General features: G+C 45.5%; 1 protein-coding gene across 4 annotated transcripts in view; it reads left to right on the top strand.

The window, feature by feature from the left end:
• The window catches only part of FBH1 (F-box DNA helicase 1), a 52,501-nt gene that overhangs the window by 12,359 nt on the left and 18,761 nt on the right, over nucleotides 1–21,381 (top strand). For 3 of the 4 annotated variants that reach the window (XM_045874470.3, XM_045874469.3, XM_045874468.3), the window contains 15 exons: nucleotides 1,247–1,848; nucleotides 5,825–5,955; nucleotides 6,062–6,197; nucleotides 8,092–8,282; nucleotides 10,757–10,849; nucleotides 11,198–11,292; nucleotides 13,242–13,410; nucleotides 14,110–14,332; nucleotides 15,004–15,091; nucleotides 15,176–15,262; nucleotides 15,978–16,114; nucleotides 17,942–18,041; nucleotides 18,136–18,257; nucleotides 20,212–20,287; nucleotides 20,893–21,090. In XM_045874470.3, coding sequence (XP_045730426.1) covers nucleotides 1,312–1,848; nucleotides 5,825–5,955; nucleotides 6,062–6,197; nucleotides 8,092–8,282; nucleotides 10,757–10,849; nucleotides 11,198–11,292; nucleotides 13,242–13,410; nucleotides 14,110–14,332; nucleotides 15,004–15,091; nucleotides 15,176–15,262; nucleotides 15,978–16,114; nucleotides 17,942–18,041; nucleotides 18,136–18,257; nucleotides 20,212–20,287; nucleotides 20,893–21,090 — 2,383 coding nt within the window. In that variant the 5' untranslated portion in view covers nucleotides 1,247–1,311. The remainder of the gene's footprint in view (nucleotides 1–1,246; nucleotides 1,849–5,824; nucleotides 5,956–6,061; nucleotides 6,198–8,091; nucleotides 8,283–10,756; nucleotides 10,850–11,197; nucleotides 11,293–13,241; nucleotides 13,411–14,109; nucleotides 14,333–15,003; nucleotides 15,092–15,175; nucleotides 15,263–15,977; nucleotides 16,115–17,941; nucleotides 18,042–18,135; nucleotides 18,258–20,211; nucleotides 20,288–20,892; nucleotides 21,091–21,381) is intronic. The other variant, XR_010411722.1, reaches the window with a different exon arrangement.

Raw genomic sequence — 21,381 nt, 5'->3', positions numbered from 1 at the left:
AGCGGGCTCTTCGTGGATGTTGGTGTGATCAAATGCCACAATTAGAAAATAACAGGATTTCACCCAGATCTGTTGCCTTTAAGCCCTGGGTTTCTATCAGATTGCCCCAGAATCAGTTATGTTTTTTTCCTCTAACATAGAAAAAATATTAAATCTTGTGAATTCTATTAAAGGCTAATCCTAGTCTTCTTCCACTCTCTCATTTTCCACAGTAAGAATTCCGGCTACAGCCACTTTAGGAAGGAACCATGTATTTTGTTATATATTGATAAGGCGTTTAAATACTTCACTGGCATTTTACAATAGGGCTTAAAAATACAGTGGTGATGCGTGAAATCACCATTTGGACTCCCTTAAGTGTTTGAAAGTCTGAGATCAGGGACTGTATAGGCCGTGTTTCACTTTCTTTTTGTCTCAGAATTATAGGTGCTGAATGAACAGCTATTGAATAAATGTGTGGACTAGGTTAGGTATCAATACCTCATCATATGAAGAGAATTCTGACTCCCTTCTTTTTATTTTATTTATTTTTTAAAGATTTTATTTACTTGACAGAGAGAGACACAGCGAGAGAGGAAACACAAGCAGGGGGAGTGGGAGAGGGAGAAGCACACTCCCCGCTGAGCAGGGAGCCCAATGCGGGGCTCAATCCCAGGACCCCGGGATCATGACCCGAGCTGAAGGGAGACACTTAACTGACTGAGCTCCCCAGGCGCCCCTCCTTCTTTTTATTTTAAAATCAGTTAATGTGTCAGCTTCACAGGAGGAGATAAAAATAAATTAAAAGGGTTTTAAGGGAGGCAAAGAGTGGGTTTTCCTGAATCCTGATAACCTGAAGCATTTTCTCTTCTACTTAAGCAAAGCAAACTTAGATTCTGTGTTGTATGAGTAAGGCAGAAGAAGTGAGTTCTCGTAAGAGGGTGTGTTCATGTGAGCGGTTGTTGACTTTTTGTCTGTTCATTTGGGTGTTCAGTTTGTACATACTGCAAGGTAGAACGTGCTCCTCAGACCATCTGGAGACTGGTGTCTGTCTCCCTTCCCATGTATGTGTCTGACCACGTGATAGAGCCAAATAGAAATATTTTCTGGATTAAGCTACATATCTATAATCAATTGGCCAGTAGCTGTATCCTTGTCTCTGTTCTCTATTAATGTGCATAATTAAAAATTAGCTTTTCTCATCTGGATCAACAGAGTGTCAGCGGTCCTTCCTATCTTGTTCATTGTGTTTGGGTTCTCTGTCCAGGTCAAGGATGTCAAAGATACAACACTGAATTCTTCCTAGCCAGCCAGCAGCGGTGCATCAATGACATGGCCAAAAGCAATTCTGTGGGCCAGGACACCTCTGAGGACTCGGAGGGGGAAATGATCTTCGCTGCAGAGAGCAATTGTGCCCTGCCTCAGGAAGGTGATGCCGAAGTAAGACTGGGCTCGTCAGGATCCTCTCTGCCTGCAAGGAAGCGGTCTCGGTCCTTTGAGGACGACATGAATCAAGGGACAGGGACCAGTCAGTGGGATGGGGTTTCTAAAAAGACTCCACGGCATCGTTTGTCCCTGTCGTGTGCAAGACCCAGGGAAGCCAGGCAAGAAGCCGAGGACTCTCTGTCACGGTGCTCCGCAGAGTCTGGAGAACCTGGCCAAGAAGTGGAGGACATTGGTCCTGATCCCATTCCTGACTCTTACTATGGGCTTCTTGGGACCTTGCCCTGCCAAGAACCCCAGAGCCACATATGTAGCCTGCCCAGTGAAGTCCTCAGGCACATCTTCGCCTTCCTCCCCGTGGAAGATCTCTACTGGAATGTGAGCCTAGTGTGCCACCTTTGGAGAGAGATCATCAGTGATCCGCTGGTACGTAGAATGCTTGTGGCTCTGTGATGCTTTCTCGAAAAGCACACAGGTTAGCTTTGCTCAAAACAGACCTCTGATGCTATTGTTTCTTCAGAAATGATAGTTTCCCTTTGCCTCCAGAATAATACCTGAATTCCCTGGAGGCATTTAAGGCTTTCCATGTTTGTCCTAGTGTTTGTTTACAGCCTCATGACCCACTTCTCAGCATATCCTTGTATTCTGTCCACCACAGGTGATTTTCTGCATCCCAGCCATAGGCTGCATATTCCTTCCCCTCTGTAGGTTGGTCCAGCTACCTCACCACCCCTGCCCCATGTAAAGGGCCCCTCGTATCTCTGTTGCCATCTCATGTCTTCAAGGCTTCACTGTATTCCTAGGAAAGTGAAATAGAAATTTCTCACATTCTCTTCCTTGTGCTTCTGTAGCAATTTATACCTCTGTTTGAAGCTTATTACGTTCTATATTACAGTTTAGAGAATGTTCCGCCTCTTTTTAAAGATTTTATTTATTTATTTATTTGAGAGAGAGAGAGGGAGAGAGAGAGTATAAGCAAGCAGGGGGAGGAGCAGAGTGGGAGGGAGAGGGAAGGGGAAAGAATCTCAAGTTGACTCTGCGCTGAGCGCAGAGCTGTCTCAGGGCTTGATCTTATGACCCTGAGATCATGACCTGAGCTAAAACCAAGAGTTGGGCGCTTAACCGACTGAGCCACCCAGGTGTCCCCCTTCTTTCTCCTTCTAAATTATTGGCTCATGGATAGAAGGCTGCTGGTCCTATTTGTTTTTGCATTCTCCATTGTGCCTCATGATATTTTATATACAGTAGGTGATTCATAAATGAGTCGTGTGGAATCACCCTGGTGTCCCTCTTGCCGTTGATACAGTGGGCAGTCCATGCTCTCAGAAGAGACTTGCTAGTGCTGACTCCATCCTGTCACTGCTCTGGTGCCCTGCCCTTCTGTTGGTGCTTCAGTTACACTTCTTCCCTCCCAGCTGGGGGTTCAAGGGTAAACCCGAGGGCTGGGAGCATGTGTTGCTTGGCTTATGATATCCCTTAGACTAGCCATTGGGGATAAACCCTACAAATAAAGGTGAACTCTCCTTTCAGATATAGTGAAGTTTAGAAATTTAGGGATGGAGGGGCGCCTAGGTGGCTCAGTTGGTTGGGTGTCTAGGACTCTTGGTTTTGGCTCAGGTTGTGGTTTCGGGGGTCATGGGATTGAGCCCTGCATTGGGCTCTGCACTCAGTACAGAGTCTGCTTGGGATTCTCTCTCCTTCTCCCTCGGCTCCTCCCCTCACTCATGTGGTCTCTCTCTCTCTTTCTCTCTCAAATAAATAAATAAAATCTTTAAAAAAATTAATTTAGGGATGGAGTGCAGGGTAGACATAGGAAGACCTAGTACATTTTTCGTCTAAGCACGAAAAGTTTTGGATGAAATTTCGTATCACTCTTACTTCATTCTTTGCTTGAGGTCTTGTCTCCTACTTTCTGAGAACTGTTCTTCTGCCTTTGGATGTGAACTCTGTTTTGTGTCATAGTATTTCTTCCCACTAAACTGAGATGTCTCCCGTGTGAACTGAGTAGTCACAGATGGGGATAAGTGAGTTTTCTCCATTCTGCTTGAGAAGATCTGGGGAAGGCTATCCCAGCTTATAGTCACCTCTTGAAATGGTTGACTGACGCTGTTTTTCATCAACAAGGCTGTGACATATTTACTTCTGGTGATCTGCCATAACTCTCATTTTCCTTTCATTGCTCCTAGTATCTTTCTTCGGCCTTCTCTGGTTATGCCAGCCTCATAGAATAAGTTTGGAGGTCCTCCCTCCTCTTTACTTTTTTTTTGAAGCATTTGAGAAGGAATGATACTAGTTCTTCTGAAGGAATTAATGCTCACTGGAGTTCTCCAGTGAAGTCATCTGGCCCTGGGCTTTTCTGGGCTGGGAGGTTTTTGGTTACCCCCTCGGTCACTTATTATTGGTCTGTTCAGATTTTCTCTTTCTTCATGAGTCAGCCTTGGGTTGTCCTTTCTTCTAGGTTGTCCAAGTTGTTCATGTCCTTTTATTTCTGTTATCAGTTGTAATGTCCCCTCTTTCATTTCTGGTTTCAGTTATTTGAATCTCCTCTTTTTTTCTTAGTCTACCGAAGGGGTTGTCAATTTTGTTGATCTTTTAAGAAAACCAACTCTTAGTTTCATTGATTTTTTTTGTTTGTCTCTTTTCTATTTCATTTATCTCTGCTCTGGTCTTTATTATTTCCTTCCTTCCGCTAGCTTTTTTTCTAGTCCCTGTAGGTATAAAGTTAGGTTGTTGATTTTTGGTCGTCTTCTTTAATATAGGTTTGCAGTTATAAACTTCTCTCTGAGCATGGCTTTCACTTCATCCCATAAGTTTTGGTATGCTGTGTTTTTGTTCTTATTTGTCTCAAGGTATTTTCTAATTTCTTATGATTTTTTTTTGACCCATTGGTTGTTTTAAGAGTGTGTTGTTTAATATCCACATACTTGTGGGTTTTCCAAATTCTTTTTTTTTTTTAATTTTTTTATTTATTTGACAGAGAGAGACACACAGTGAGAGAGGGAATACAAGCAGGGGGAGTGGGAGAGGAAGAAGCAGGCTTCCTACTGAGCAGGGAGCCCGATGTGGGGCTCGATCCCAGGGCCCTGGGATCATGACCTGAGCCGAAGGCAGACGCTTAACAACTGAGCCACCCAGGCGCCCCTGGTTTTCCAGATTTCTTTCTGCTGCTGATTTCTAGTTTCATTCCATAGTGATCAAAAAGGATACTTTCTGTAACTTTAATCTTTTAAAATTTGTTTTTTTCTTCTTTAAAAAAAATTTTATTTAAATTCAGTTAACATACAGTGTATTATTAGTGTCAGAGGTAGAGGTCAGTGATTCATCAGTCTTAGGGAAAACACCCAGTGCTCATCACATCACGTGCCCTCCTTCATGCCCATCCCCCAGTTACCCCATCCCCTCACCCCCTCCACTCCAGCAACCCTCAGTTTGTTTCCTATGATTAAGAGTCTCTTATGGTTTGTCTCCCTCTCTGGTTTCATCTTGTTTTTGTGGCGTAGCATGTGATCTGTCCTGGAGAGTGTTCCACATGTACCTGAGACGACTGTATATGCTGCTGTTGTTGGGTAGAATGTTCTGTATCTATCTGTTAGGTCCCCTTGTTCTTCTGTTGTTCACATCCTCTGCTTCTTTATTGATCTTCTGTCTGATTGTTCTGTTTATTCTTGAAAGTGGATTATTGAAATCTCCTAGGACTATCATGTTGCTGTCTGTTCCTCCCTTTGGTTCTGTCTGATTCCTTTATTGAGGAGCTCTGATATTTGGTATTGTTTTTATGATTGTTATATCTTCTTGGTGAATTGACCCTTTTATCATTATATAATCTCCTTTCTCTTGGAATAGTTTTTGATATAGAGCCTTTTTTTGTCTGATATTAGTACAGCCACGGGTGGGTTTTTTTTTATTTTTAAAAAAGATTTTGTTTATTTGAGAGAGAGAGAGAAGAGAGTACGAGCCGGTGGGGAGGGGCAGAGGGAAAGGGAGAAGCAGGCTTCCCTTTGAGCAGGGGGCCTGATGCAGGGTTCGATCCCAGGACCCTGGGACCATGACCTGAGCTGAAGGTGATGCTTAACTGACTAAGCCACCCAGGTGCCCCCAGCCACAGTTCTCATGTTATTTGATCTTCATTGAAACTCGGAGCTGTTAGTGTTCTCACGAGGGAAATCACACTAGCTTTTCCCAGACTCTATATCAAGTTAGTGTTGGAACCGAAACCAACACCCAATTCTCCTAGTTTCCACACAAAATGTGTGTAATGTTTCTACCCTACTTGCCCAGCTTTTGAATTGTGAGCTCTAAGTGCTTTTCAAGTGTCAGAAGGTTGTCCATATGTTTGTGGCTTAATCTGCTGTCTCATGGCCATTGCCTGCATGTTATTGTGCTTTTTTTTTAAACTATTCAGTTCATTCCTTGGAAAAAGCTGTATCATCGATACCTGATGAATGAAGAGCAAGCTGTGAGCAAAGTGGATGGCATCCTGTTGAACTATGGTATTGAGAAGGAGTCAGACTTGTGTGTGCTGAACCTCATCCGGTGAGTTGGCTTTTCTACCTGGAGGAAGACCTATTCGGAAGTCCTTTCCCATGTATTAGTACTTAGGATCCCCTTTCTCACGGACTCTGCTGTGAATGTCGTACAGCTATACGGCCACGACGAAATGCTCCCCCAGCGTGGACCCTGGACGGGCGCTGTGGAGTCTGAGGGACCACCTCCTCCTTCCTGAGGCAGAGGCATGCGTGCGTCAGCACCTCCCTGATCTCTATGTGGCGGCTGCCGTAAGTGAAGAGGCCGTGGGGGATTGCAGGCAGAGGAGACACCATTTCTTCTCTCGAGAAAGTGTAGTAGCGATTAAGTCACTTAGATGTATTTTCAAAATCCCGCCCCCCCCTTTTCTTTTTTAAGAGAGGGAGCTGGGGGTGCGGAGGGAGAGGGAGAGAATCTTAAGCAGGCTCCATGCCCAGTGCAGAGCCGAATGCCAGGCTCGGGCTTGATCTCACAACCCTGAGGTCATGACCTGAGCCAAAATCAAAGAGTCGGACACTTAACCGACTGTGCCACGGAAATAACAGGCCACACTGTTATAGATTCTTCAATTGGGAAGGAATCTTAAAAAGCATTTAATCCAATTTCCCATTCTGTGGAGGAATCTTCAACAGAGGATGGTCATCTGGCCTCTGAAAGCTTTGATTAATAAGAATTTCTTTACAAGGTAACCCATTCCATTATCAATAACTGGGTTGTTGACAGAACCAGAGAAATGAAGGTTCTTCTACAAACACTCACGAGTCAGTGGGAAGCTAGAAATAGTCTTCATTTCCTGACTCAGCTTTTTTTTTTTTTGGTAAAAAAAGTAAAATTTATTTATTGCTTATATATAATAAGATGAAAAGACACTAAAATGCTCACCATTCCCATATCTTTGGGTGTTGATATGACAGATGACCTTTTATTTTTTTTATTTTTATTTATGTATTTTAAAATTTTATTTTATTTAAATTAATTAACATACAGTATATTATTAGTTTCAGAGGTAGAGTTCAGTGATTCATCAGTTGTACCTGACTCGTTCTTATGGCTCCTTATCTAGATCAGGGATTCTTAAATTTTATCTTGGAAGCTATGTGCACCCTCAGCCTGTGTTTTGCAACCTGCAGAGGGTTGGAAATCCAGCCATGTATATTTGTCTTTCTGTCTTTAGTGAAGTGATTGCTGGTGATGGTGGGGGGAGAGTGCTTTCACAGATGGTTGGAGTGAGAGGACCCTGAAATTATAACCGGGATACTTGTAGTAAAATGAAGAATGAGAAAGATACTTTTCCAGTATTTGACTATTTCTGTGTTCATGAACATTTTCTTAGATACTACTAAATAAAGTATACTGTGTCCATAATAATAAATTTTCAATCATTTATTTCATATTAATTGAAACATTAGAAGTTTAAAGATAATTAAAACATCTGATTAATATTAGTTAATTAAAATATCAATCAACTTAAATATACCACGAAGTAAATAGTAGATTGATGTCTTTTTTTTTTTTCTTAAGATTTTTATTTATTTATTAGAGAGAGAGAATGAGAGCATGAGAGCGGGGAGGGTCAGAGGGAGAAGCAGACACCCCACACCGAGCAGGGAGCCTGATGTGGGACTCGATCCCGAGATTCCAGGATCATGACCTGAGCCGAAGGCAGTCGCTTAACCAACTGAGCCACCCAGGCGCCCCTGTAGATTGATGTCTTAATGCCCAGGAATTGTCAGTCTTAGTTTTGTCCCCGAGAGACCACTGTCTTCTTTTGCGTCTCCCCTCCGTTGTGCCTTCCCAGTGGGCACTGTTGCCCGGTGAGCTTGCTCTAACCTGTTGAGTCTCTGTGGACCCGAGGGCTCACGCTGACCTGGAGAGGAATGGTGGGGTGGTGGGCGTATCCTCTCTAGGCAGGGTCCTATGTTAGATCCTTTATTAACGTTTTAAGAAAACTAAGAACTCAAATCCAGAAGTGATGAGGAGAAAGGAATCCAGGCTGAAAAGAAAGGTTGCCGTGTTTCCAGAAGTCCCGTGGGAAGTTTGCCCTTGGCTCAGGCAGTCTGAGACTTGGCTCTTCCGCTGGTTGTCTGATGTGGTTTTATTAGTCGTGTTCTGCGTCTTTTCTCCCCGGTCCGCCTCCCTCCACAGGGTGTCAACGTGTGGGCTCTGGTAGCGGCCATCGTCCTGCTGTCCAGCAGCGTGAATGACATCCAGCAGCTGCTGTTCTGCCTCCGGAGGCCCAGCTCCACTGTGACCATGCCAGACATCACTGAGACCCTGTATTGCATCGCTGTGCTCCTCTACGCCATGAGGGAGAAGGGGGTCAACATCAGCAACCGGTAAAGTGGTGGGAGGAAGACGGAAGGGCCCTGCGCTGGGCAAGCCGTGGATCTCCCAGGGCCCCCGCCCCGTGCTCGTGGCGGGAAAGGGAAGGTGCTGTGAGAACCAGACGTGCCCTGCGAACAGCAAGTGCCGTCCAGCTGTGAAACAGCGCTGAGGCAGGCGGACACTCAAGGCTGTTGAAGCCTGACCTGACGTCCCCTCGCTAAAAGGAGCCTTTTCCTTCTTCCTACGTGGCTATATTTTCCTAAGGAAGCATTAGGATTTGGCTCCTCCATTTCTCTTTTGGGACAGGAATGTAAGCATTGTGGCTGAGTCTCTCCTGCCTTCCCGTCTCTAGCACGTGGGTGGTTCGTTCGGAGTGACTGTCGTGGTTTCACTCGCCAGCAGGTGTGCACAGGGCAGCTGGGAGAGAGTCAGCAGATCTGAAGCACGTGCTGCATGTCAGATCGTTTTTCAGGCACTCAGGACACCCCGTGAATGAGTCAGCCACTATTCCAGTCCTCGTGGACTGTGTGTTCCAGGGAGGGGAGGCAGGTACTGCATTAAGTAAGCGCGTTAAACAAGAACATTGTAGTGAGTGAAAAGTGGTACAAAGAAAATGAACTGGGTGACCAGCAAGGGAGGTGGGGAACACTACGTTAGATTGGGTGAGGAAAAGCCTCTCTGAGGAAGTAACATTTGAAATAAAACCTGAATGTCAGTTTTAAAATGACATTTTAAGACTTGAGGGGAGAACATTTTAGCAGAAGGCGTAGATAATTTCAGGGTCCAAAGACAGGGATGAATTTAGTACATACAAGAAGAGAAGCGGTCCAGTGTGGCAAGACTGTAGTGAAGAAGAGGGAGATCGATCCAGGGTTCCGTGAGGCCGGCAGCAGCCAGACGAGGGAAGCTGATGTAGGCCACAGTGAGAGGTCAGAATGAAATCCACGCCATGAAGGGCAGCTGTCAGAGGGCTCTGATCCCCGACCTGGAGACAGGCAGCGTGCTGTTGCAGCCTGTCCTGGGGAAGCAGAAGGCCCAGAGGGGATTTCCTTTCTCTGGACTCCATGAGCCCTGGGAGGAACATGGCTGGGGGCACCATGTGAGCTGTGGCCCAGTCGTCCTTGGTGGAGTTCAGGGATGGAACTCACATGCTCCAGAAATGTCAAGAGTATTTGCTGTGTTTCTGAGTTATGCTTCAGTTTATTAAATGTCAGTTATGTTGTGTCCCACACCATGGCATTGAGGCATGGGACAAGACAAATACACAGATGGTGAATAACGTCCTTAAGTGCAAATACGAACCTGCAGATTCTCTCCAGGTTCACAAGGACAGGGAGGAGGAATGGAGGGTAGGATATGTTGAGTTTTGCTGTGTTCATGTATTTCTTCATGCTTTACCTGAAGATAATATGGCTGGAGATTGAAGTGTTGTGTTATTAAAGATATTTGTGCTCAGAGATCACTTTCACTCTGGGGATGGGGAGCAATGATCTAAATGTGGGCAGTTGGTGATGGAGGGAGAAGAGTTTGGGGTCATTGTGAACCCAGAGAGCTTTGGAGTGGCTTTTAGCAGGCTGTTTGCCCATTTTAGGGGCCTCTGCTGACTGTTCCCATGTCATCTTGGGCCCCTCTTGGTGGCTTGCAGGCTGTTTCGTTTTCAGTCCTTGGTAATCATATCTTGTTCTCTGTGTAACACCCTTTCTTTGGGACCTTTAAAGATAGAATGTTCTTCACGCTTCTACACCAGTTACCACCTTACAAGAAGCAGGGAGCAGAGCAAAGGAGTCTGAGAAAGATAAGATGACAGTAGGTTGATGTCGAACAAAAATCGCACTGCTCGGAGTAGAATTTACATTTGTTTTCAGCTGGTTCTTTTTTTTTTTAAGATTTTATTTATTTGTTTGACAGAGAGAGAGAGAATGTGCACGCACACACTAGCGCACAAGCATTGGGAGGGGCAGAGGCAGAGGGAGAAGCAGACTCCCCGCTGAGCAGGGGGCCCAACGCGGGGCTCGATCCCAGGACCCCAGGATCATGACCTGAGCCGAAGGCAGACGCTTAACGACTGAGACACCCAGGCGCCCCTCAGCTGGTTCTTAGTGCTTTTATGATTATTTGTCTCTTAGGGTCACAGCTAGTGCCTTGTTCCCCAAATAGCATGTCCTGGTCTCTCTCCTTTGCCATTACACACGGGAGCCAGGCACCTTTCCAGAGCTGGGCTTTCCAAGAGGGCCTTGGTCAGCTCTAGGTATATTTAAAATCCCTTCCTTCCTTCTTTCCTTCCTTCCTTTTTCTTTCTTTCTTTCTCTCTCTCTCTCTCACTCTTTCTTCCTTTCCTTTCCTTTCCTTCCTTCCTTTTTTCCATAAAATATTGGTAGGTATTTTCTTTTTAGAAATGGTAAGGAGTCCAAATACATCTAAGGGAAAACAAGATAGAGATTGTGACTTAATTTGAAAATCTCTAAATCTGCTTTTTCCCTATTAGGATTCACTACCACATTTTCTATTGCCTGTATCTTCAGGAGAATTCCTGTACTCAGGCCAGACAAGTTAAAGAGGAACCATCAGTTTGGCCAGGGTATGTATATAGGGGTTTGTGTGTGTGTTTTGTCTTCTATTCTATTCTCGGTTCCTTCTTATACTTAAGGAGGAGAGGTATTTTGTCTTAACAATTTCATTGAGGTATAATTTACATTACATAAAATTCACCCATTTTAATTGTACAATTCAGTGATTTTCAGTAAATTTACTAAATGTGCAACCAGCATCATTAACTGGCTTTGGAACATGTTTATCACCCCAAGGGGAGGCCTTTCATTTGGTTAATTTTGTTCCTCTGATCTGCCTGTTTGCTTTGTGACAGTCTATCACCTGGTCTTTGGAATTCCTTTTTATTTTTCTAATTTCTCTTCTGTAATGATTATAGCAAGAAAACAGCCATCCAACTTACACATGAACAACAGCTGATTCTGAGCCACAAGATGGAACCTCTCCAGGTGGTAAAGATTATGGCATTTGCAGGTAAGGGAGCTCACCATTCCTGGATTAGAGAGTCAGGTTCATGCCTCTTATCCCTGCATCCCTCTTCCCTACTACCTGCCAGAATTTCTTTACCTTGGTCTATTATCCAGCTACTGCAGTTAAATTATTAAATTAAATTAAATTAATTAATTAATTTACTTTTTAAAAAAGATTTTATTTTTATTTATTTGTCAGAGAGAGAGAGCGCAAGCAGAAGCAGGGGGAGTGGCAGGCAGAGGGAGAAGCAGGCTCCCTACTGAGCGAGGAGCCTGATGTAGGACTCGATCCCAGGACCCTGGGATCATGACCTGAGCCGAAGGCAAATGCTTCACTGACTGAGCCACCCAGGCATCCCAATTAAATAATTTTAAAAGCAGTTAAGGAATGTTTGGTTTTTTCTTTTTTTGTTGTTGTTTTACCACTCCAGGGAGCATCCACACTGAAGTTCCTGGTTGGACAGATAATTCATAGGAATTAGTTTGTGGGATAGATACCACCAGGATTGACCCAACCTGTCATTTATCGTTGTATATGCTCAGGCACTGATTGTTCACGGAGAGGCAGGCTGTGTTTCCGTAGCTCCCTGATTTCTGTCAGGTAAAGTCTGGGAGGTTCTCCCTGCACTGGATTCTAACCTACATTCCTAAATATGCTGTCTGTAATTCTCCTGCTTTAGTCAACTAATTGTGCTTACAGTCTCCTAAAGTACTTGGTTATCCTTTTGTCTGAGCCTTTGCTCATACTATTTTCTACCTGGAATTCCTTCCTCCTTCTTTTCTGCCTAAATATCCTACAAACAAACAATAGCAACCATTCATTCAGTGCCTGGCACTGTGCTAAATCCTAACAACATTCTGGAAGGTTGGTTAGTTATCTCTGTTTTATAGGTAAGGATCTGAAGCTCAGAGAAATTACAATGATTTGCCCCAGGTTAAAAGCAAATAAGTGGAGAACTTAGAATTCATAGCTGGGTCTGTTTCTCTCCCAGAGCATGCCTTCCCCCGCCCCCCACCCACCTTCTTTGCCATGGTCTGTCTGACTCCCAGCATTGCTGTTTCTTCTTGGTGGAGGCTTCTTTAGCCATTTGAGTCCTATGTGATCTCTGAATTCTTACTGTAACTAATCATCTGTATTAACTATTTGGTGCCCAATTATTTAATAAGTATAGCCAACACACACATTTTATAAAGACTTCTGCACCGTGTCATTAATCTTCACAGCAGTAGCCCTGTTATGTAGTGAAAGAGGTACTATTTTTCTTCTTTTACAGGTGAGATTTTTTGTTTCCAAATTCATACTCTTTTTTTGGTCTACTGTGTTGTCATTATACTCTCATTGTCTCAATTGTGTTGGTATTGTTTTCCCAATGAGATTGTAGTACAGGAACCTTGCTTTATGGTTTTTTTTTAAACATACTCCCAGTGCTTAGCATACAGCTGAGCGTGGAGTAGGTGCTCGTAAGTACTTGTTAAGTGAATGATAACTGAACGAACGAATGGTGGAGGGACAGGGCACACTGGAGAGCTCAGAATGGGCCAGAAGCATCCTTGAATCTCACTTGCATGCTCTTGCCATTGAAGCATTACTGATGCCTAGGCCAGCAATAGGTATTCTTACTGAGTCCCTCTGCTGGGTACCTGATGATTGCCTTTATCCTGCCAGACCCTACAAGGTCAGCATTACCCACGCATGGCTGAGGAGTACACTGATGGTCAGTGAAGTCGAGTGGCTCGTCCTTCACTGCTCAGCTAGAACCAGGAGCCACGATCCCAGCCCAGGTTAATCTGGCTTAGAATCTGCCGCTCTTTTCACTACGCCTTACCAGCATTGAAAAACTTGTCATGGTCTGGTCTCAAGCAGGATAAGCATGGATAAGACCTGATTAGGGCATCCTTTGGAACAGTTTTTCCTGGTCAGAGGGTCACCTCCTTTCCTCTTGGCTTCCCCAGGCACCGGGAAGACCTCTACCCTGGTCAAGTATGCTGAGAAGTGGTCTGAGAGCAGGTTTCTGTATGTGACATTCAACAAGAGCATCGCAAAGCAGGCCGAGCTGGTCTTCCCCAGCAATGTCATCTGCAAAACCTTTCACTCCATGGCCTATGGACACGTCGGGCGGAAGTGAGCATTGGCGCTACCACCATCGTCGTCTAATTCCTGGTTTTCCCATTGTGATTGTCGTGATTACATATGAACTTAGACACAGCAACACTGAGAAAATGGAATGCGTTCAGCTCCACTTATAGGCAGGAAATAGAAAGATCTTTAGTGATTTGCACTTTAACCTGAAAAAATATGTTGTTTGCAAATAATAGTGTCTTACTGAGGTGAACGTTCTCATTTCTCTGAGGCACAGAAGGTCCAAATGCCTGGTCTGGCGTGCAGGCTCTCACCAGTCTGATGGATAGGCTTCCCTTGGATGAGGTGGTGGGGGGACACTCCGCTGACGGGCGCTCGTCTGGGCCTCCTGGGGCCTCTGAACTAGCATTCCCTTGGATGGGAGAGCTTCAGGGAACTCGAGTGTCCCCTTAGGGACCTCTTGGAATCTAGTCCACACCATGGCGTAATGGCATCTGCCGTGAGCCACTCCATCTTCTGGGTTATTATCTGAGAATTCCTGAAAGCTGGATGAAGCCATTTCAAATCTTGCGTGGACCTTGTTCAACTTCTCTGGCTTTTGTTTACCCTTAACCTATTGTGACATTTAAGGTGGCCAGGTGGTATCACTGTAGGGAAGGGGGTTGGAGTGGGGGGAGACACTTAAATACCATATTGCAGTGGTAACAGTCAAATATTGTTCACTTGGGATGTGTATTACAGGTACCAATTAAAGAAGAAATTGAATCTCTTCAAGTTGACCCCCTTCATGGTCAATTCTGTCCTCGCTGAAGGGAAAGGTGGATTCATAAGGGCCAAGCTAGTATGTAAGACTTTAGAAAACTTCTTTGCCTCGGCCGACGAGGAGCTGACTATTGATCATGTGCCTATCTGGTGTAAGAACAGCCAAGGACAGAGAGTCATGGTTGAACAGAGTGAGAAGCTGGTGAGTATCTAAATATCTTCAGTGTCAGGGATCAAGGATAAATGAGAAGAGCCGACATGATACACATGATACACTGTTCTGCTTGTCTTTCATTTCTTCAAAACTGCTAGCAGGCAGTCTGACTCCCAGGCCTGTGGTAGCCGTGAGGTGTAGTATTTTCTGTGAAGAGGACTCAGACATGTTACTTAATCTGCACACTGGTCCTCTTAATTCAACAGATGAGGCTCCTTCTACCCAAAGGTTTGTAGGAGATTGTCATTGGGTCTGCAGGATATAGAATCTAAAGATAAGGAATCTCTTTTCTGATTTTTCTCGTCTTTTCAATCATTGGCCATTCTTTGTATGACTTAGTGGTCAGTCATAAATCTAGAGAACGAATCTAGCCTTATCTGGTTCATCATATCTTGTGCTCTTCCCCCCTCCCCAACCACCCCAGATCTTGTACTCTTTGAGCGATCCTTTATCACGGGGCTTGGGATGGCCCCAGCTTCTTACTCATCTCTGCACTTGACATTGTTCAAAGGCTGTCATGGAGGCGGAGGAAGGTTAGGGGGGCACTGTGTTTTGATGGTGCCTTCGTTTGGACCTCTGTATGTGAGAATGAAAGTGATTTCAGGAGGTGTCTTTTCCAGGGTCTTAAACTATGACTTGCCATATCACTTGCTTTCTAGAACGGTGTCCTTGAAGCCAGCCGACTCTGGGACAACATGCGGAAGTTGGGGGAATGCAAAGAAGAGGCTTACCAAATGACTCATGATGGTATGCCAGTTCCCACCTCTTGATACCTGTTAAATGTGACTGCTCTGCTTGCGAGTTCTGACTCTTACTGCCCCCTTCTTTTAGGCTATTTGAAACTCTGGCAGCTGAGCAAGCCTTTGCTTGCCTCTTTTGACGCCATCTTTGTGGATGAGGCCCAGGACTGTACCCCAGGTGATAAACTATTCAGGACATCAGTAGTCTCAAACACATAGAAACAACGTCGTGATTATGTAAGAGGACATACATGTGAAATAAATTGATTATTCTTATTTGTCATAAAGAAGAGGAGCAAATGGTCATTTAGTCACACAGAAATCCTTTATTATTTCACTTTGGATTTCAGCAGTTGTCCTTTACCGCCCCCCCTACCACTCAAGGCAAATTTATTTTTCTGTAAATGTTTTGCTTCGGTTATTCTTAAAACATTGACTAAGGATAGGTCGTCAGGCGATTGGGACCTAGACTCATGCTGAGTAGGAAAAGCTAGTCAACTTAGAGCGGACAGTTTGTGTTGTGTGTTTTTCAAGTGGCTGATAGAAAATAGTGTGCCTTTGTGGGTTCATTTTTGAGCTTTGAGTTACAATGTTAGAGAAGACAATTTGCCTCATTTTTTATTTGCTTATGTGGTTTTTTTTTAGACTCCATCATTTATCCGGGACTAAAAATAATCTGCATTCCTAGGCTTAGAAATGGTTTCTCTTGTCCATTATACAGTTGTTTCTTTGCATTGCCTGCGTATCCTGCAGGGAAAGACAACTCTGTTGTCCAGCATGCCCCGGCTTCGTTTCATGAAGCGTTTTCATCTTTCTGTCGTAAATATGGTTTCTTTTTGCTCTGTGAGTTGGCATTCCTTCAGCTCTCTTACTGTCCCTCTTATTGGTTGCAGCTATCATGAACATAGTTCTGTCTCAGCCATGTGGGAAAATCTTTGTAGGGGACCCACATCAACAGATCTATACCTTCCGTGGTGCAGTCAATGCTCTGTTTACAGTCCCTCACACGCACGTCTTCTATCTCACACAGGTAAGAGCTCTCTCTGCTTCCCAGTGCCCAGAACTGTAGAAGCAAGCATTGTGGTTCCCCACCCTCGCTTTCCCGTGGTTACCCTGTGCCAGGCGCCCAGTACGTAGCAGATCCTTCCTTCTAAGCAGTGGTTCTCTGTGGCTCTCAGGGGGTCTGCAAAGTCAAAACCGTGTTCACAACGCTCGCGTGGGCCATTGTCCCTGTGTTCACATTTGCACTGCTGACGCCTTCCCGTGAGCCAAGGTGGTGGCACCACATGGTGCTGGCGATCATTGTGCTCTTCTTGCGACGCACTCAGAGTCAAACAAACAAAAGCGGTTCCCTCCGGAACGTCCTGGTGTGACAGCAGACTGGATGGACTGCTGGCCCTTGGGTGTGTCTCTAGTATTGTGTGCGAGCAAGCGGCAGGTGTGAATAAAGCGCTTCTGCACGTGGATGTGTGTTGGCTGTCTGACCGAGAGCACTCTTGGGATTGAGCTGTGAGCTCAGCTGGATGTGTTTGTCGTTGCTGTCCGTACTTGAAAGAGCAGCTGACAGACTCGGGCCTTTGGCATTCTCTCAGAAATGAAGCAAGTGAGCTGTGACTTCAAGGAAGACAACCGACAAATGTCTGTTGCCCAAGATAAAATTCTTGCTTTCAAGTGAAATAAAAATCTGGAAAACTTGTGTCTGCCACCGTGAGCGTGACAACTCCTGGCGTCCTCAGCTGTCTGAGAAAGCTGTCACGATCCTCCCTTTTCCAGTACCTGTCTGTGGGAGGCTGTTGGGGTATCTACATAAATTATTGAGAATTCCTCTGCAAAGAAGATTTTTATCTTCTTTCTCACTTACTCAATCATTTGTTTATATCAGCGTGGACTCATGGGTATTTTATTTTATGTTCTGGGTTATGGCTCACTCAGAATGGTCCTGTAGCAACAAAGTACTATTTGTCTAAAGTCTTGTGTTTTCCTAAGTATTACTGATGTTCACCAAAGCACATCGTAGTTTATTACTTTAAGTCATAAGTGCATGGAAAAGGGCAATAAGTACCATGAGTCTGGTGTTTTTCCAGCCGCAGTGATCAAGGAAGTAGGGTATGGGGCCGTGTTTTGAAGGGTAGGAGACTGTTTTCCCCTGCGCCAAGGCGGGGAGCGCAGGGAATGCTCAGGAAGTGAAGGTGCTTGGGGTTGGCTGTGTGGGGCGGCTGTTTTAAATTAATGTTGAGGGAGTCTCTGAGGCGAGAGGAGAAACCCCCCGGCCCACCCTCAGTCTTTTGTTTAATTTACGCTTTTTCATTTGCGTTGATTTGGAAGGAAGGGTAGATTTGATTAAAAGAGAAGTTTTCCATTGGTCTTGGGAAATGAAAGGAAACAAGACTGTCCGGGCTGTGAGGGCTGTTCAGAGTGCACGCATCACCTTCTTCCTGTTTTGTAGCAAGGTTGTGGCCTGATGAAGATTTGTGGGCAAGAGTCATCTGACAGAGGCATAGAGACGCATCTGGCCGTGGGAGGGAGAGACCAAGTGAGGGAGGCATGGGGTTCAGCTTGCTGAGCTGGGCTGGTAGCAGTGGTGAGAAAAATAGTCTAGGTCCCGTGGTGGGAGAATTGCCCAGATTTGGATTTGGGGGCAAGGCGTAAAGGAAGATAGTAACCTGAAGGTTTCAGGATGGAAGCTGCAGTTCTGAAAGCTTAGAAGTCAAGTCAGTGATCATTTGATTGTGAGTGGGTTTATGAGTCAGGAATCAACAGTTGGGTTTGGCTAGGCCGGGACTCACGGGGACAGAAATGTGCTAACCTACTTCAGGGAGGGGTTGTTGACTCCGTTTGTTTTGTCATTTTCCCACAGAGTTTCAGGTTTGGCGTGGAAATAGCGTATGTGGGAGCTACTATCTTGGATGTCTGCAAGCGAGTAAGGAAAAAGACTTTGGTTGGAGGAAACCATCAGAGTAAGGCTTTCAGTTAGTCTTCATTTGTTTGTTCCAAAAATTAGTTTTCCTGTTTATTTGGTTTTGCCACAGAGTTTGTGCTCTCTCCCAAAAGGTGGCATTAGAGGTGATGCCAAAGGCCAGGTGGCCCTGTTGTCCCGGACCAATGCCAACGTGTTTGATGAGGCTGTGCGGGTGACCGAAGGAGAAGTCCCTGCGAGGATACATCTGATTGGGGTGAGAGTACATTTCCGTTGACTGCTTCCTGCACAAGCCTAGCCAATGAAAATATTCGGCTTCATTAGGATTATTACACAAGCAAGCATCTGGGGTTTGGGGCACCATCTGCGCCGTGACTCAAGTCTTTGCCCCGGGCTGTTCTGATGATGTAGGCCAGATGTTCCTATAAAGACCCAGTAAGGACTAAGGATCCTTTCTTCCCACTCTTTAAAACACTAACGCCCTTCTCATCTTTGGCCCTGCCAACGAGGCTGCCCGCTGGCTACCTGCGAGTGTTGTGGTGTGTGGTGTTCGTTAGCGTAAGAACAGGGGAGCTGCCAACACAGCTGGGAAGTGTGAGCGGGCTCCATGTAGAGGGTGTGCATACCTGGGTTCTAGCTCTGGTTCTGTCACTAACTTTGTGTGGCTTGCGGCAAGTCACAACTTCGTGTGCCTCATTCTCTCCATCTCTAAGACAAAAATCATGCCTTTCCTTTACCTGGTTCACGGGGAAGTTAGGATGAAGCGACACGTGTATGACATTTCTAACTCTTCAAGACAAAGCGATAGGACTAAAAGACATTCACTTCTTTTGTGAAAAACAGTGTTTTCTGAGGGCTTACTATGTGGGCACTCAATAAATACACTCAGTGAATCATAATCAGGAGATGTGCTGAGTTTTCTCTTCTTTATGGATAAAGATTAGATAGCCACGTTACAGAAATTTTGGAAATTAAGAGGGGAAAAAAAATCACCCTAAATCTCAGTATTTCAGATAATAATTTTCCCTTTTGCTATTTACATCTTTGTCTTTATAGACACACATTTCTACATAATTGCAATTATAGCGTACATACAAACGTGTGCATTTTTTTACTCAATACTTAAGCATCTTTTCTTTCACATTGTTCCATTAATGACTGTAGTAATTCATCTAGTAGTTATAGTGTAATTTGGGCATTTTTGTCATTGTAAGAAAATAGCACTCTTGGACTGTGGCCCACGCCGGACGTAGCAGACAGTAGGCGTTGTGGCCCTTCCGTCACGCCCACGTGTTGTCTGAAGCATGTGTCCACACTCGTGATCACATCTGCTTTCCAGCTATAATACATGCTGGCTTATTTCAGTCTCTGTTTTATGTTAACGGTTTACGTGTCCCTTCGCCAAATGAGGACAAATCCTTGGAGTGTGGCGCCGTGGTCCCGGGCAGTGCTCAGCACATGCTTCTAGGTAGAATGGGCTACACTCTAACACAGGCAGTCCCCCTCCTGCAGGAGCTAACCTTCTAGAACATACATCACACATCCTTCTAGAACAGGACTCCACACGTCCTGTTCAGGTGTCCTCATGGCCTCCATCGTGGCCATTTTTCTGTTCCTGGAAGGTAGATGGTTTTGGTTCCCCCTTTTGGACCAGAAAGCAACATGCAGCTGATTCTTGCCTCCCTCTCCCCTCCTTTTTCTTTTTTCTTTTTTTCTTTTATTTCTTTTATTTTTTTAAAGATTTTATTCATTTATTTGACAGAGACAGAGACAGTGAGAGCAGGAACACAAGCAGGGGGAGTGGCAGAGGGAGAAACAGGCTTCCTGCCAGGCAGGGAGCCCGATGCGGGACTCGATCTCAGGACCCTGGGATCATGACCTGAGCCGAAGGCAGACGCTTAACGACTGAGCCACCCAGGCGCCCTCCTTTTCTTTTTAAACAGAGGAAGAGTTTGAGGTAGCAGCCAGGACTTAGCATTTGAGAATCCTGAGTGCTCAGGCTTTGTGATAGCCTAGTGCTTTTGTGCTTGATGAAGTTCCCCGCTGTCTGTTTGCTTTGGGTGCGATTTGAGATCCGTTTCCAAGAAAACATCTCATTTCAAAATCCCATCTCTACGTTTGCTTTCCTTTGTTTTGTTAAAATAACAACAATAACAAAACAAAACGGAAAACAGCAAAAAACCAAAAATCCCACCAAAAAACTTTTTCAGGGGATTAAATCCTTTGGATTGGACAGAATCATTGATATTTGGATCCTTCTTCAGCCGGAGGAAGAACGGAAGAAACGTGAGTACCCTCCTGGCCGGTGCAGTGGACGGAAGCACTCCAGTGACGAGGGACGGGAGAAGGCTAGGCTTGCTCTGAGTCAGCATTCGTATTTTCCTCCTGGAGAAGGGTGGAGCTAGTGTGGCTCTCTTCCCATCAAGAGTGGGATGCCCGAGGCCTCCTGGTGCAGAGGTACTGAGAGCTCTTTCCAGACCCTTCTCTCAGGAGGCTGAATTTCTTCCTATTGTCGGTCCCTTAGGCTGTCTTCCCTCACCATCTTTCTGTCTGCCTGGGCACCTTTACCCACCGAAACCTCTGCATGGGCCCCAGATGGTCATTTCTAACATCCTGTAGCGTATTTCTTTTCCACACTGCGCTATTTCACATCCCTGTGAAGTAGGTAAGGATGTCAAGGGTTGGGCCCTTGAGCCTCAGTTTGGAGACGGAGAGGCTAAAGCACAGGTCCTTTCTGACTTGCCCAGGGTCACACAGCAGGTTAGTGATGCAGTCGGGACTAGAACCCGGATCTCCCAGGCTTGCCCTGCTGTTGGCTAGGAATGTGGAGCTGCTGCCGCTGGAGCTTAGTGGAGCCCTGTCATATTAACCCGAATGCGTGTTCTCCTTAGAGAACCTCGTTATTAAAGACAAGTTTATTAGAAGATGGGTGCACAAAGAAGGCTTCAGTGGCTTCAAGAGGTATGTGACTGCAGCCGAGGACAAGGAGCTGGAAGCCAAGATTGCAGTCGTTGAGAAGTATAACATCCGGATTCCAGAACTGGTGCAGAGGATTGAGAAGTGCCACATAGAAGACCTGGACTTTGCAGGTGAGGAGAACTTGGGTTCTTCACATCCCAGCAGGAGGGCAGTCGGATGGTCCTCTTCCTGCAGGGATCTCCGGGGGTGCCCGACGGGGCTCTGCAGCACTCCTGGGGAGCCTGGGGGGGAAGGGGAGCAGAGCTGCCACTCTTCCTTGGGGGCCCTTCTGTCGTGGGGTCTGTTGCTGGGTGCGAGTCTGGGCAAGCGACTCAGTGCTCTCTTGGCTCCGTCCCTTTGCCTGCAGACTGCAGGGGCTGGGCAAGTCCCTGTGGACTCTGGAATGTGATTCTGACGTACTA

Source organism: Mirounga angustirostris, unplaced genomic scaffold, assembly GCF_029215605.1.
Source record: "Mirounga angustirostris isolate CCGP_5_RB_7025 unplaced genomic scaffold, mMirAng1.0.hap1 SCAF_5, whole genome shotgun sequence".
Classification (NCBI taxonomy): Eukaryota; Metazoa; Chordata; class Mammalia; order Carnivora; family Phocidae; genus Mirounga; species Mirounga angustirostris.
Note: the sequence above shows the minus strand (reverse complement) of the source record. Positions and strands in the feature narration are given on the sequence as shown.